Here is a 12,816-nt window from a genome sequence, read left to right as displayed (position 1 = left end):
CAAAATTTGAACATAAAAGGGAATATTCAGCTTTCTGTCATGGAAGTTAACTCTTAAGATGCCCCCCTGCCATGAGTGAGGTTCAAGCATCTTTCTTCATACACTAGCAAATTGTAAGTAATGATGGGTGCAGGAGGAGGCTGCAGGTCAAGTAAAATGTGGAGGCCCTGGTTAATGGAGGCTGAATTTCCTACTGCCTTTGTTTCTACTCCAGTAGAATCCCTGTGAGCTGAACTTTAAATTAATTTACAGCTAATGCTTGAATGGTTAGACTCTGCTTTTCTTAGAGGTGCTTATTGTTGAGTTGTGCAAAATTTTCCTGCTGATTTAACATTGGAAGACCAAGGTACCAGAAAAGGTAGTGTCTGATTGGTTTATTGTCTGTCATAGTAGCAAAACTGCTCCATTTTAATTCTATAGCAGAAAAGTATGGGCTGGATTAGAGAGTCTCGAATACATCCTGGTGATATGTCGCAACACTCAATCTTTTCCTTTCCTCCAGTGCTACTGAGAGGATGGACTTCGTTGGGGAGGCTAAAGGCCATTTGAACATTGCCTCACATTCCATCTTGTTTGTCATTTACATCCCTATTGAAAGTAGACGGTAGTGTTCTGGAGCCCATACGAGGCTGTGATAACTGGCTTCCCCTCCTTTATCCTCCTCTCAGCCATGCTGAAGTATGATCAAGCCACACTGGATTTTTGTGTGTATAACACTAACTATGAGCTGTTTGTACCAGCAGCCATTTTGTAAAGTGGGACTGTGGCTGGTGAGTTGCTTTGCAGCTATCTAACCCGCTAAATTAAGTTCGGCTTCCTTTGGAGCCTTGCTTCTCACATGCCACCTGAGATATTTTAGTTTTATGATTTGAAAGCTGTTCCAGGTTTAGAACGTGTTGCACGTACGTGCATCTAAACGTATTTGTAAATGTATTTCTGTCTTGAATAGCTGAGCCACCTGTTGAGAAGCAGTCTTTTGAAATGAGTCACACCTCAATTAAGCATTTAATATTTGGTGTCTTATTTTTTTTAGTACAATTTATATATATATTTAAAAAATACCAATAGCATTGAAAGGTTCTTATGTTGATACAATTACCTTAAGGACCAGCTTTTCAGGATTAAAAGTATGCTCTGCGGAAGTTACAAGAAGCCATAGAACAAGAATTGCTTAGAACTGACTGATCTTCAAGCCTGCTAAGTTGAAAGGGTTGTTCTGTCCTCTTTTTCCTACCATTCTGGTTGTATTGAAAGTTATGTGTACTAATCAGATCAAATCGGTTTGACCACTTTCCAAAATTTATACCTGTCACTGCCTTTATTCATAGCTTCAAAGAAAGTGATAAAATTACCAAGGATAGAGGACAGATGAAAACTCTGACAGTAAAGTTCTGCCTTGTTGAAATTAAGTGATTCCTGTATCTGAACTGATGTTGTAAAATGATTAACAAACTCATATATTTAAAACATTTATTAGCTGCCTGTATTCCTTAAGCCTTACATCACACGTAAAACATAAAATATATTTAAACATAAAAATGAAGAATTAAAATCACATAGGACTGCTATCAATTTTACCCATTTACAGTCCTAAATAGAACCATCGGGCCCTTCCCCACTCACCTTATACCGCGCGTTTATCCACTGAAATTGCAGCGGGGTCAGCGGCGCTCCACTATGGTGACGACCTCGCGGCAGCCCGCTCTCTGGCTTTGGTAGCGGCATTTCTGCACATGCCCGAACTGCGTTTTTCAAAATTGAGAGCGCTGGGGTTGTGGGAAAGCCTGGGTGGTCGCACTCGAGGGTTCGCGGACTTCCCGCTTTTCGAATTGAGCGTGGACCCTCTGGTCAATCAGGCAAAGGCGGCGTGCGTGCGCAATCGCGCTCGGTTTTCTTCCCCATTTCGTTCCCATTTTCACAATGGCACTGCAGTTGGCCTGCTCTACACGGGCTCGAGTGCACGCTGCCATTTGCATCGTTTGCATCGTTACTGGTTTCCTTTATTCACGGGCATCGTAACTTTCGTTTCTTCCTTTATTCACGAACCGGGGTGCACGCTGCCGGTATTGCATGTACTCGTTTCTTTAGCTTTGTCCACGGGCTTGAGTGCCGCTGCCATTGCAGCCGATACAGGGCAGGAGACCTTCCTGCCCAGGTCACCTTGCCAGCGAATGATCGCAGCCATGAAGCCTGCTTTGTACCTGCCCTGCCCCGGCAGCTCCGGCGGGTGTGGCGTTTGGCCTGCACCGGCCAGGCGGCGGCTTCTGCCTCTTTCCCACCATGGCATGGAGGAAGGCGGGCTGCAGAACGCCGCGCCATCAGCCTTGGGGACCAAACAAGGCGACCACCCCTCCCTTGCTTCTCCCCAAAGCGACGGACGCCGGCGCCCGGCACCTAATGACCCAAAGCCAGGTAGGCATTTAGTAGTCACAAATAGTTACAAATTTGCATTGTGACATCTGCACGTTTTCCCCTTCCCGTTGAAACGAAACTGTTTGAGTCCCAAACTAACAGAAGACCAATCGGGGAGATCAGACTGATCCTGCCCATCAGCCGCCCGCGGACTTCAATCAAGTGGAGCGACGCTGGGGCGTTGACCATCGGACGGTTGGGACCACGACTGGCTAAAAACTCCAGCGTTTTTCGGATTCGGAGCGCCTGCACGTTATTCTATAAAGTGGGGAAGGGCCCATCTTCTACTACTATCTAAAGGTAAAAAGTGAGGAGTCCCAAGTGTACCTCCCAGGAGAGGTTGTTCCATAATCTTGGGTCTGCCCCTGAAAAGGCCCTCTTTCATGTATCCACCAAACTATCTTATTTGATAGGACCATCAAGAGGGTCCCTGTACTCTTAATTCCCAAACAGGAACATATGGAATGAGATGGCCCTTTAGATACTGCAGGCCCAGTTTCCACCATACTGATTCCACCACCCCTGTAATGTGTGTCCATGACAAGAGAGTTAGTCTTAGCTGCCCCCTCCCACATCCAGATCACTCTTCTCAGTAGTATAATAGCCAGATTCAGAGGGTGTCCTGTTAAATATATGGGGCCAGTAATTGCTTGGCATAGGCCCATGGAGGCTAATAAGTCCTGAGCCATTTTTGACAGCTTGGGCCTTGAACAACAAGAGAAGAGTTTGGATTTATATTCTCTTCTCTCCTGCAGGGAGCCTCAAAGCTGCTTACAAATTCATTCCCTTCCTCTCCCCACAACAGATACCTTGTAAGGTAGGTGGGGCTGAGAGAGTTCTGAGAGAACTGTGACTAGCCCAACGTCACCCAGCAGGCTTCATGTATAGCAGCAGGAAAACAAACCTCCACTCATGTGGATGACTGGGGAATCAAGTCTGGTTCTCCAGATTAGAATCTACTTCTCTTAATCACCACACCATGTTGGAATGAATGTTAAAATCACCAAGGAACACCAGTCTTGGGGGCTCCATTAGCATGCTTGATCAGCTATCTCAGGAAGATGTGCAGCTGGGCAGTAGAACGGATGGTGTACATCAGTAGAATGTTCACTCAATCACCCACTTTTAAGAACACATACTCAAAACCAGCAGACTGCTCAAAACCTTAAAAGATGGATGGAATTATGATAGACTTCCATGACTCCACTTCCCTGTGTACAAATGTCCACTGTTAACAACAGAAGCTGTTGTTCAGAGAGCTAATGTTGTGATGTAGGGGCACTGAGCTGGACTTTGGCACATGGTGTTTAAATCACCTTTCCCAGGATGAAATAGGAGAAACCCATTTACTTCATTCCAGGATTTTTAAATTGTTTATATTATTTGAAAAATTTAAATCCTGCATTTCTGCCTTCCATCAGGATCACCAAGTTAACAGATTAAAAAACATACATAGCAGGAACATTTCTTTAAAATAATTTAAAAAACCAAATAAAACCACTTTGGTAGCCAAAGTGTTTTCCCCCTATGTCTGAAAATGGGATTAGATGATCCAATCTTGATGGATCTGAACTAGATTAAGAATATTGGGCATACCCAACAAACTGCTACTCTCTTTCTTCACACCATTTCCCTGAGCTGAAACAGCCCCGGATGGACCCATTTAAAATTTCACATCTAGTTTGGCCTTTAGAACTGGTTGTGACTTTATCCAATATTATAGGTCTGCTTTAAGGCTGCCAGGTCTCCTTCTGGGAGTGGCAGCAGAAGGGCAGGGGGAGAAATACCATCATTACACAGCATGATGTCCCTTCTGGAGGAAATTCGGAAGATCAGCCACAATACTCTAGGAATCACTGGAAACTCTGTGACCGTAAGGTAGAGTTTCTGGCAACTGCAACAATGACATCATCTATGGTTTCCCCCAGAATTAATATCATGGCACCTGCAATGTCAGTGCCTCCACGTCCCCACCCCCAAGCTGCTAGTTGTTAGAATGGCCTGGCAACCAAATTTGCCAGCCCAAATTTGCCTACTCTACCGTTTAAAGCAGTTCATTGCGACCAGTTTAAAAATGATAAAATTGTAGCAGAACCTTTTCTTTTTGTGTGCTATAAGACGGGATCTTGCAAGAATCAGTTCCTCTTTCATAAACAAGATACCCCATCTCAGTAGAGTTTAAATAAAACAATGTAGACAGGAAGAAAACTACAAATGCCCAATCCATAAATCAGGCTGACCTTTCACTGAGCTGATGTCAAGTTTATCTTTATGGTACCTTCCTTGGAAATTTCATTTGGAATGACTAGCATTGCAACACAATCTTATCCCACTTGGTCATTTCTGCCTCTGTTTGGGAACAGTGTGGGGGAGAGATAGGAAATGGATCTACTGTTTTGAGACATTACAGTCAAAGCAGCTAATAGACGTAAGAATATCTTTAGCTCAGACTTGGAGACAGGTATAGTTACCTGCTAGTCAAAACTTTTCTGTAAACTCCATGATAATGAAGCCAGGGATTCATATTTTAGCTCCATTTCTGTAAGAATGACTGGAACAGGGGGATATTTGTCTTGTTTTCACTTGTTTCTGCAGTACCATAAACCACGTTATACATTGTTTAAGAGGGTCTTCCAACTATCATCTGGAATTTTTGAGGAGGATACTGGAAGGGGTAAATGGAGAACATCAACTTCTGCCAACTCCTGTTTGCAGGCATTTGTATCCAGATTATTTAGAACTGCCAAGGTGTTTCAGAATTGATCTTTGTTTGTTTTGTTCATACTTTAAAGAAGAGGACTCTGGAGAATTCTAACCATCTGTGTTTTTAACTAGGTAATTTTAAAGTTAGGAATAGTGTAGGACCATAAGATCTGGCTTAACCCGGGACAATGGAGCTATGCTCTTTTAGTCTGTCTTATTCTAAGAATCTGTGGCGCTCCATTCAAAGCTAGCCATTCTCCTATTAAATGTTGAAGCTGTCTAGGTGGCTGCAGTTTACAACAAAAATGTATAATCTTATTTATTGTAAGAGCTTAAATGAATGTATGTACATCTGAAACCTATGTGAATGTTGCTCACTTTGAAATAACTACTAATCTCCAAACAGTATATTCATGATTGAGTTATTAGTTGTCTTTACACAAGTGACATGTGTATTCTGAAGTGGTGGAAGTGCAGTAAATCAAATTTGTCCCTCCAAATATTTAACGGAGTAGAAGTAGAGGTTTATGTAATAGAGGAACAGATCTGAAATCAATGCATAGAGCTTAATAGTGGAAACGAGGGGTTGATTTATGTCACAGTGACCTTGGTTGCACACTGCAGTTTCTATTGGTTATCTCTTCTCTGTTAATTACAGGCTTCTGATGCTCACAGATAGCTAGGGTTTCTGTGATTCCAAGACATTAATTTTGCAAAGCAAGAATTTTTAGGGCGGCGGCGGTTGTTTCTTCTTCTTCTTCTTCTTCTTCTTCTTCTTCTTCTTCTTCTTCTTCTTCTTCTTCTTCTTCTTCTTCTTCTTCTTCTTCTTCTTCTTCTTCTTCTTCTTCTTCTTCTTCTTCTTCTTCTTCTTCTTCTTCTTCTTCTTCTTCTTCTTCTTCTTCTTCTTCTTCATCATTAATTTTCCTATACCGCCCAACCCCCAAAGGGCTCTGAGCAGTGAACAATAAGGCCAAAAGAGACAAATCCAATATACAATGATAAAATATAAACATATCAACATTAAAATCATTTAAAATGCAATAGCAGCAACACAGAGAAATTTTGGTGGCGCCCGATCCAATTGTGGGCAGAAGGACAGTATAGATGGAATCAGAGGGGGGCGTCACAGGGGGAGGGGCAACAGTCAGCTTAGTGGACTAGCTGTGTGCGTCTGAAATTCTTCTCAGCTTTATCTCTAAACCTTGCAGAGGATAAGGCAGAATTGCTTTAGTGACTGTTTAAAGTATTTGTATGATATGAAGACTCTTGATTTATCCTCAGACCTAGAGGAAGAAGAATTTAAACCAGGCATATGAAAAGTAAGAAAAAGGACGACATCAGCATGGGTAACTGAAAGGCCATATTGGGAACCCATGAAACTGCCTTGCACTGAGCTAGACCATTTGTCTTTTGAGCAGCAGAATTTTTTTTGGGGGGGGGGGGAGTTACATTTATTATATGAATATTTCAGTGGAGATGCCAGAGATTGCACCTGAGACTTCTTTATAACAAGCAAGCAGGATCAAGGAAAAATCTACAATATTTGCAGAGCAGCTCTGCCAGAGTTCCTCCCCAGCATCGCAGTCTTCGTATGGAGACTTCAAAGAAGATGTTCTATCACTTGGTCATGTCCCCACCCCAAAGATTCTTGAGCAATGCCATTTCTGGACACTGCTAACCTGGTGCTCATGACATTGTGGCATGTTAGACTGTAAGAAGAGGCACCAGTATTTGGGGTAGTAAACTTTACCAACAGAGGGAAGGATTTGTGACACCTGGAGTAAATGGGAGCCCACTATCTATATTAAAGCACAACAAGACAACTTTATTGTGGTAAATAAAAATTGGCCATAGCCTCCCAAGCACAGCAAGGCAAGAGGGCCTCAATTAACCTGGGCCCGCCTTTTTTAGAGGCACTGGCACAGGGGCTCTTCTGTGGATCAAGGATGCTGCAAGTCCCTGCCACCCTCAGGTTGTACAACCAATGAGCAGCACCAAGCCGCGCATGCTCAGAAGGGCTCCTGAAGCCCATGCTGCCCAAAACTGAAAAGGGGAAGCGACGAAGAGGTGCCACCACTTTCCCGGTCAGCAATGGCGGCCATGTTAAGTCGTGGCCACTCCTTTAATTTTGCAGTAAGACGCAGTACATCTCTGACTTTTTTGTTTCCACCTTCTGTGCTGTCCATATGGTGTGTTCAATGGCATATTGATTCTTATTTGAAACTATGTGTCCTCATCCTAAATAACTGCATGTGGGAAGAAAATATTTTGATTTTCATTTTTTGTATTTGATACTACATGGAAATAAATGGGTGAAATAGAAGAAGTTGAGCATTAATGCATACAAAGAGAAGCCGATCTTGTACAGTTCCATGCCTGTGTGCAATCTGCCATTTAGGCTTACCTTCCTGTTGATGAGACATACACACATAGGTGGCAGTCAAGTGCCATCTCAGTTCAGACATCACACAGAACCATGGCTTTACTGTGGTTGGTTAAGATCCATCAAACAGGCATCTTAAGTTCATAGGTCAGCCACTGTTAGTCAAAGCTGCAGTTTTGTATGATTGAATCCTGACGTCATATTTTAATCCTGGGGGTGGTGGTGGTTGTGTATCCCTTCTCAGGCTACAGAGAGAAAGTAATGACCCAGCATTTGTTTAGATCAGGGGTAGGGAACCTGCGGCTCTCCAGATGTTCAGGAACTACAATTCCCATCAGCCCCTACCAGCATGGCCAATTGGCCATGCTGACAGAGGCTGATGGGAATTGTAGTTCCTCTTAGACTTACAGCTCCATTGTAGTTCCTCTTAGACTTACGGCTGATGGGAATTGTAGTTCTTCTTAGACTTACAGCTCCATTTAAGTGTATAAAAATCTGCATGATGTAGGTGAAACTTCAAAGATCTTAATAATAGTAGGATCCTTTGCATGCTGCTGTACATTTGTTCAAAGAAGTATGGGACTCTTGAGATCTGTCAGTCTGGAGACTAACTACAGTTTATTTACTTGGCTTCTTTTTGGAGAGATTAAATTATTGGGTCAAGAAGTCTGGGCAGTTATGTGCTGATTAAATTTTATAATTACAAACCAGCCTCTCTTTTTTGCATATTGTTTTGCATTACAACATAACAGTGAATATAAGAATGCAGGGAGACACTTACTGAGATACCCACGAAGACCCACTGCATTTATTCGTCAAAGATCATTAACATCTACAAGGTAGACTCTGGATCACAGGATTCCAAAATTTTGTGCATCTTTCCTGCATGTGATGGCATGTTTGCCTGAGCATCTCTGGAATAATGTTTGTAATGATAGCACATGATCTGTATTACACTTTAGAATTATTTTCCAGCAGTCGTAAATAATTGATTCATTTAGCATGTGTCCCACTTGAATCAAACATACAACTGATCTTGTCATTAGACATGAAAGACCCAAATAATCTAAAATATTAACTTCTTTTCCCATGTCAACTTTCTGCCATTGCTACTTATGTCCTCATTTGATCTGGGGTACATTTTATTGTATAACATATTTTTCTTCCATATTGTGCCAGTCCTAATCTTGACAAGGTAACTAATCTTGACAAGGTTGGTTTTTTTTTTTATCTGAAGACCAGAACTTCAATTCTAGTTGATTAGATCTGACTTGTGTTCCTCAGAAGGGACATGTTGCATCATAGCCTGGTCCAGTGTTTGGCTTCCTGAATATTAGGCATTCATAAGTAGCTCTCTAAAACAATGAAATGGTGTGATCAGGAAATAAGGTTGCTGAGTGGTCTATGCAATACTTGATAATATTGCTTTTAAAGGTTTGGTTCCTTAACTACTTTCTCCTATCACTCCAAATAAGTTGTCATTGATGAAATAAATTCTTTATGTGTTTCTAATGTGTGTTCATGTTCTCAGCAAGCAGCTTTAATTGGAACTCCCACACATCTTTTAAACTGTGCAGTAATTCCTGTTCACACACCTTGGTCACATCCTGTTTGATGTAACCTCAGCCTCCCTGAATCAGCTGTGATTTGAATATTATAGCCATGCCATATAAGCAAAATACCTTCCATAACTAAAACTATAGGGCATATTAGTCATTCATGACTAAGTCTTAACAGAACAAAAAAAGGAACTTTTGGAAGAGCCTGGGTAGGCAATCTTGGCAAATTCAGTTCCTCTCCATCTAGTTATTTCACATAATCCCTATTTGCACAAAATATTTTCTAGCACAGGTTATCGGAAGTTGGGAAACTGAGCAGTTTCACAGAGATCCTGTTCCCTTCTCTGTTTGTAATGATGCATCTTAATGTGGTTTTTGACAAATTATGATTATAATATTGTTGCATTAAAAATGTTAGACGGTTTCGCCTGAAACGGCAGTCATGTTTCAGCATGTTCACTAGCTGTGTCTTGAGGTGGGGGACTCCGTAGCTTATAGGAAACCATTCACTAGGAGAGCACTATATGGAGAACAACATTGTCCGCTTGTCTCCTTTCAAACATTATAAAGTTCAGTATGAACATGTGGTAGATAAACTTGAAATGCCTTCTGCTTTGTACTGTGAGGTGTTCTGGAGTGTACCCGTAGCATGTACAGTTTTTCTTTTAGATACTCTGGGCTAATGGGGTTCTCATTTTAGGTACTCATGTGGTAATGATGAAGATTCTGAAGCCTTTGACAGTAAACTTTGTCAATGTACAGAATAGACAACTATATAATACCAATTGAATTTTAAACATTGTATCAAATTAAATCGGTGGATGCATTGTTTTGTTGACATGAGATCTTCTTTTGCCATCCTGTTGATTCTTTTTTTAGTAGAAATCTCCTCTTGAAGGTAAAGAAAATTCAGGTTTTGCTTACCTGACAATACTTGTATTATGGCAAAACCACCCCATTTAAATTAATGGAACAGATGCGACTCCTCCTTGTGATGCTGCAAAGTCATCCAACTGAACACTGTGTTTACATAATGAGGTGACTGAGAAACGAGCTGTCTTCCAGCTATCTGTGAGCAGCTCCCAGCATGTAGATGGATTTTGGTTTTACTGGGAAGGGTGAATTCCTCTATCACATGTTGCGGAAAGAAGACAAACAGGTATTCAAAAAAAGAAAACACCCTTGTGTTCTTTTGACTGACACGTGGCTCTAATGACTATGGGAGGATCTGTAGCAAAGAACTTGATGAGTTTGGGTGTGGCTACAGCAAGCATCCATTTATGTTAGGTATCTTCTTGCTGAAGCCTGCAGTTAAACTCAGCTCCAGGTGCTGGTAAGATGTCCTCTTGTTCTGTCAAGCAACATTATTCATGTGTGCCCGTAACTAATGAAAAAGCATGTCTGTCTACACATTTTCTTCTGTTTGCAAGATATGGAAGATAGAGGGAATAAGGCATTGTCAGTTGTAACTTCACAGTGATGGAGAGCTTAGCTGTCATCCTCGGAAAAATCAGCACGAACCAGGAAGTGATGTATGCCGAACAGAGAAAATGCAATGGCATAGAAGAATCCAAAGAAGAAACTGGGGCAATTTTAGCTTTACAAAAGTTCCAGAAAGAGATGAAAGAGGATCTTGCAGCAGAGATCAACTCAAGTCAGCTGGAAATAAAGTGTGTGCTTCAAGAAATCAAGGAGGCATGGATGGAGATGGAATTGCGCTTGAACACCCAAGCCAACCTGGTAACACTGATGAAGGAAGTGTGCCACAAGTTGTCCAGTATTAAAGTGCTTCAGAACATGCCAGAGAGCCATTGGAACTGTGTTGCAGAAGATGGGGAACAGCAGGCTTTCCAGTACTTGGATGAGAAAGTCGGAAGTATTCACAAGTGGGAATATAATGGTGTCAGTAAGGAGGATTACAATAATGTGGATATTGGTAAGACAAAACTTGTTTGCTGGATGTTGCTACAGACTTCCGAAATGAAACTCTAAAATTTTTCCTCTTCTTGAGCTTGGGAGGAAGCTTCCTACATTGTGTTGGTTTGAAACAACACAATAATGTTATAATTCAAATGGCTTTCTTTTCTTGACTTGGATAGATAGGTATTGTTTTCCCTTGGAAGTTCAAAAAATTATGTGCTGAGATATGGCGTGAATTCTGTGAATCAGATATTTGTCCTGTGGGTTGTTATGATAAAGTGAACTGGAGGTCCTAGATTTTCTCATAGGGAAAATTTCATTACACATGATGTTGTCGGCACAGGCAAGCATGTCTGGAAAATAGGTATTCAGCATGCTCACCTATGTTGCTCAGAGGGTGTGGCTCTATATTTGAAATACACTCAACAGAGTGGAATAGCAGTCAACTTGAAATATTATTAAATCTGGTAGACAGTAAGTCGAGAGGAACTGAATCTTGTTAACAAATAACTCAAGAGCAGTGGAGATGACATCATGATCATTTATACTTGATCCTGGCTTTAGGATGACACTTGATTCAGCTTGCCCAAATATACTGCTGTTTTGTTGCTCTCCAGAAGGCAAATCCTTATTTGAGTTGTCCAAACTTATGATAGAATAACACAGAACACTCCTTTTAGAAACCTGAAACTCAGCAGGTGTATTCCAATGTTCATTCTTGTACTGAGAGCTAAAATGAAAGGGATTTCTGGTTAGACCTGATGAGTTGACTTAGAGCCTTCTCTCTCAAGCTATCCAAACATCTTACTGTACCAAACAATATGCATTTGGTGAGTAGTCAGCGATATGTAGTTTGAAGGAACTGTGCAAGGAACTGTGTAAGCAAGCAAGTGATCTTTGTAAAAGCTGGGGGACATTTGTTTGAAACTTTTAGACTTTTAGTTCTTTCATGCTTGTGATCTTCCAGTGTTGTTTAATTAAGTAATGTTGTAAATCCACTTCTGAAGAAATAGAACAATGCATAGTATAACTTCCTGAGTACGTCTAACTATTAAAACTAAATTTAAGAGCAAAAAAACAGTACTTCAAATTTCGGAAAACTTCACAACTGCTTGTGTGTGGTATGACTAGCCCAGCTAAATAAATTACAGAGAATACTGAACAGCTTACAGTTGACAACTTCCATGATCATTGATGGTGCTAGAAGTCTCCCCCATCTTTGACATGAAATGTTAACATTTACAAGTGTTAATGAACTGAGCAAAACTTATACAAGGCATGGTACTAGAATTTCAGGAAGGAACCCTGTAGCCTTTCTGGCTCCATCTTAGTCATTATCTTCCCACATCTTGGCTTATAATGGTTAAGAAATATATTGTTCAATTGACTTGGGAAGCCATTTAATTTCAGTCTTTGTATTGCAATACAAAGCTTCAGTAACTTGGCAACAGCAGTCTGATAACAAATAATTGGTGTAGGAGGTTAAGAGCTCGTGTATCTAATCTGGAAGAACCGGGTTTGATTCCCAGCTCTGCCGCCTGAGCTGTGGAGGCTTATCTGGGGAATTCAGAATAGCCTGTACACTCCCACACACGCCAGCTGGGTGACCTTGGGCTAGTCACAGCTTCTCGGAGCTCTCTCAGCTCCACCTACCTCACAGGGTGTTTGTTGTGAGGGGGAAGGGCAAGGAGATTGTAAGCCCCTTTGAGTCTCCTGCAGGAGAGAAAGGGGGGATATAAATCCAAAACTCTTCTAAATGTAACTGGAAGGTTTCAGCCTCGCTTTATGCTGCCTTTGTCAATTTAAAGGCAGGTTTTGATTCCATCTCGAGGCGTAAAC

General features: G+C 41.4%; 1 protein-coding gene across 5 annotated transcripts in view; it reads left to right on the top strand.

Annotated features, from left to right (window-relative positions):
* MTUS1 (microtubule associated scaffold protein 1) overlaps window positions 1-12,816 on the top strand; it is a 129,939-nt gene that overhangs the window by 78,841 nt on the left and 38,282 nt on the right. The window contains exon 1 of one of the 5 annotated variants that reach the window (XM_048509272.1): window positions 10,724-10,993. The exons of the other annotated variants lie outside the window; for them this stretch is intronic. Coding sequence (XP_048365229.1) covers window positions 10,759-10,993 — 235 coding nt within the window. The 5' untranslated portion in view covers window positions 10,724-10,758. Of the gene's footprint in view, window positions 1-10,723; window positions 10,994-12,816 lie in introns of those variants that run through there. 5 annotated transcript variants of the gene reach the window in all.

The sequence above is a fragment of the Sphaerodactylus townsendi genome, linkage group LG10 (genome assembly GCF_021028975.2).
Source record: "Sphaerodactylus townsendi isolate TG3544 linkage group LG10, MPM_Stown_v2.3, whole genome shotgun sequence".
Classification (NCBI taxonomy): domain Eukaryota; kingdom Metazoa; phylum Chordata; class Lepidosauria; order Squamata; family Sphaerodactylidae; genus Sphaerodactylus; species Sphaerodactylus townsendi.
The sequence above is the reverse complement of the archived record's forward strand: the minus strand, read 5'-3'. Positions and strand labels throughout refer to the sequence as shown.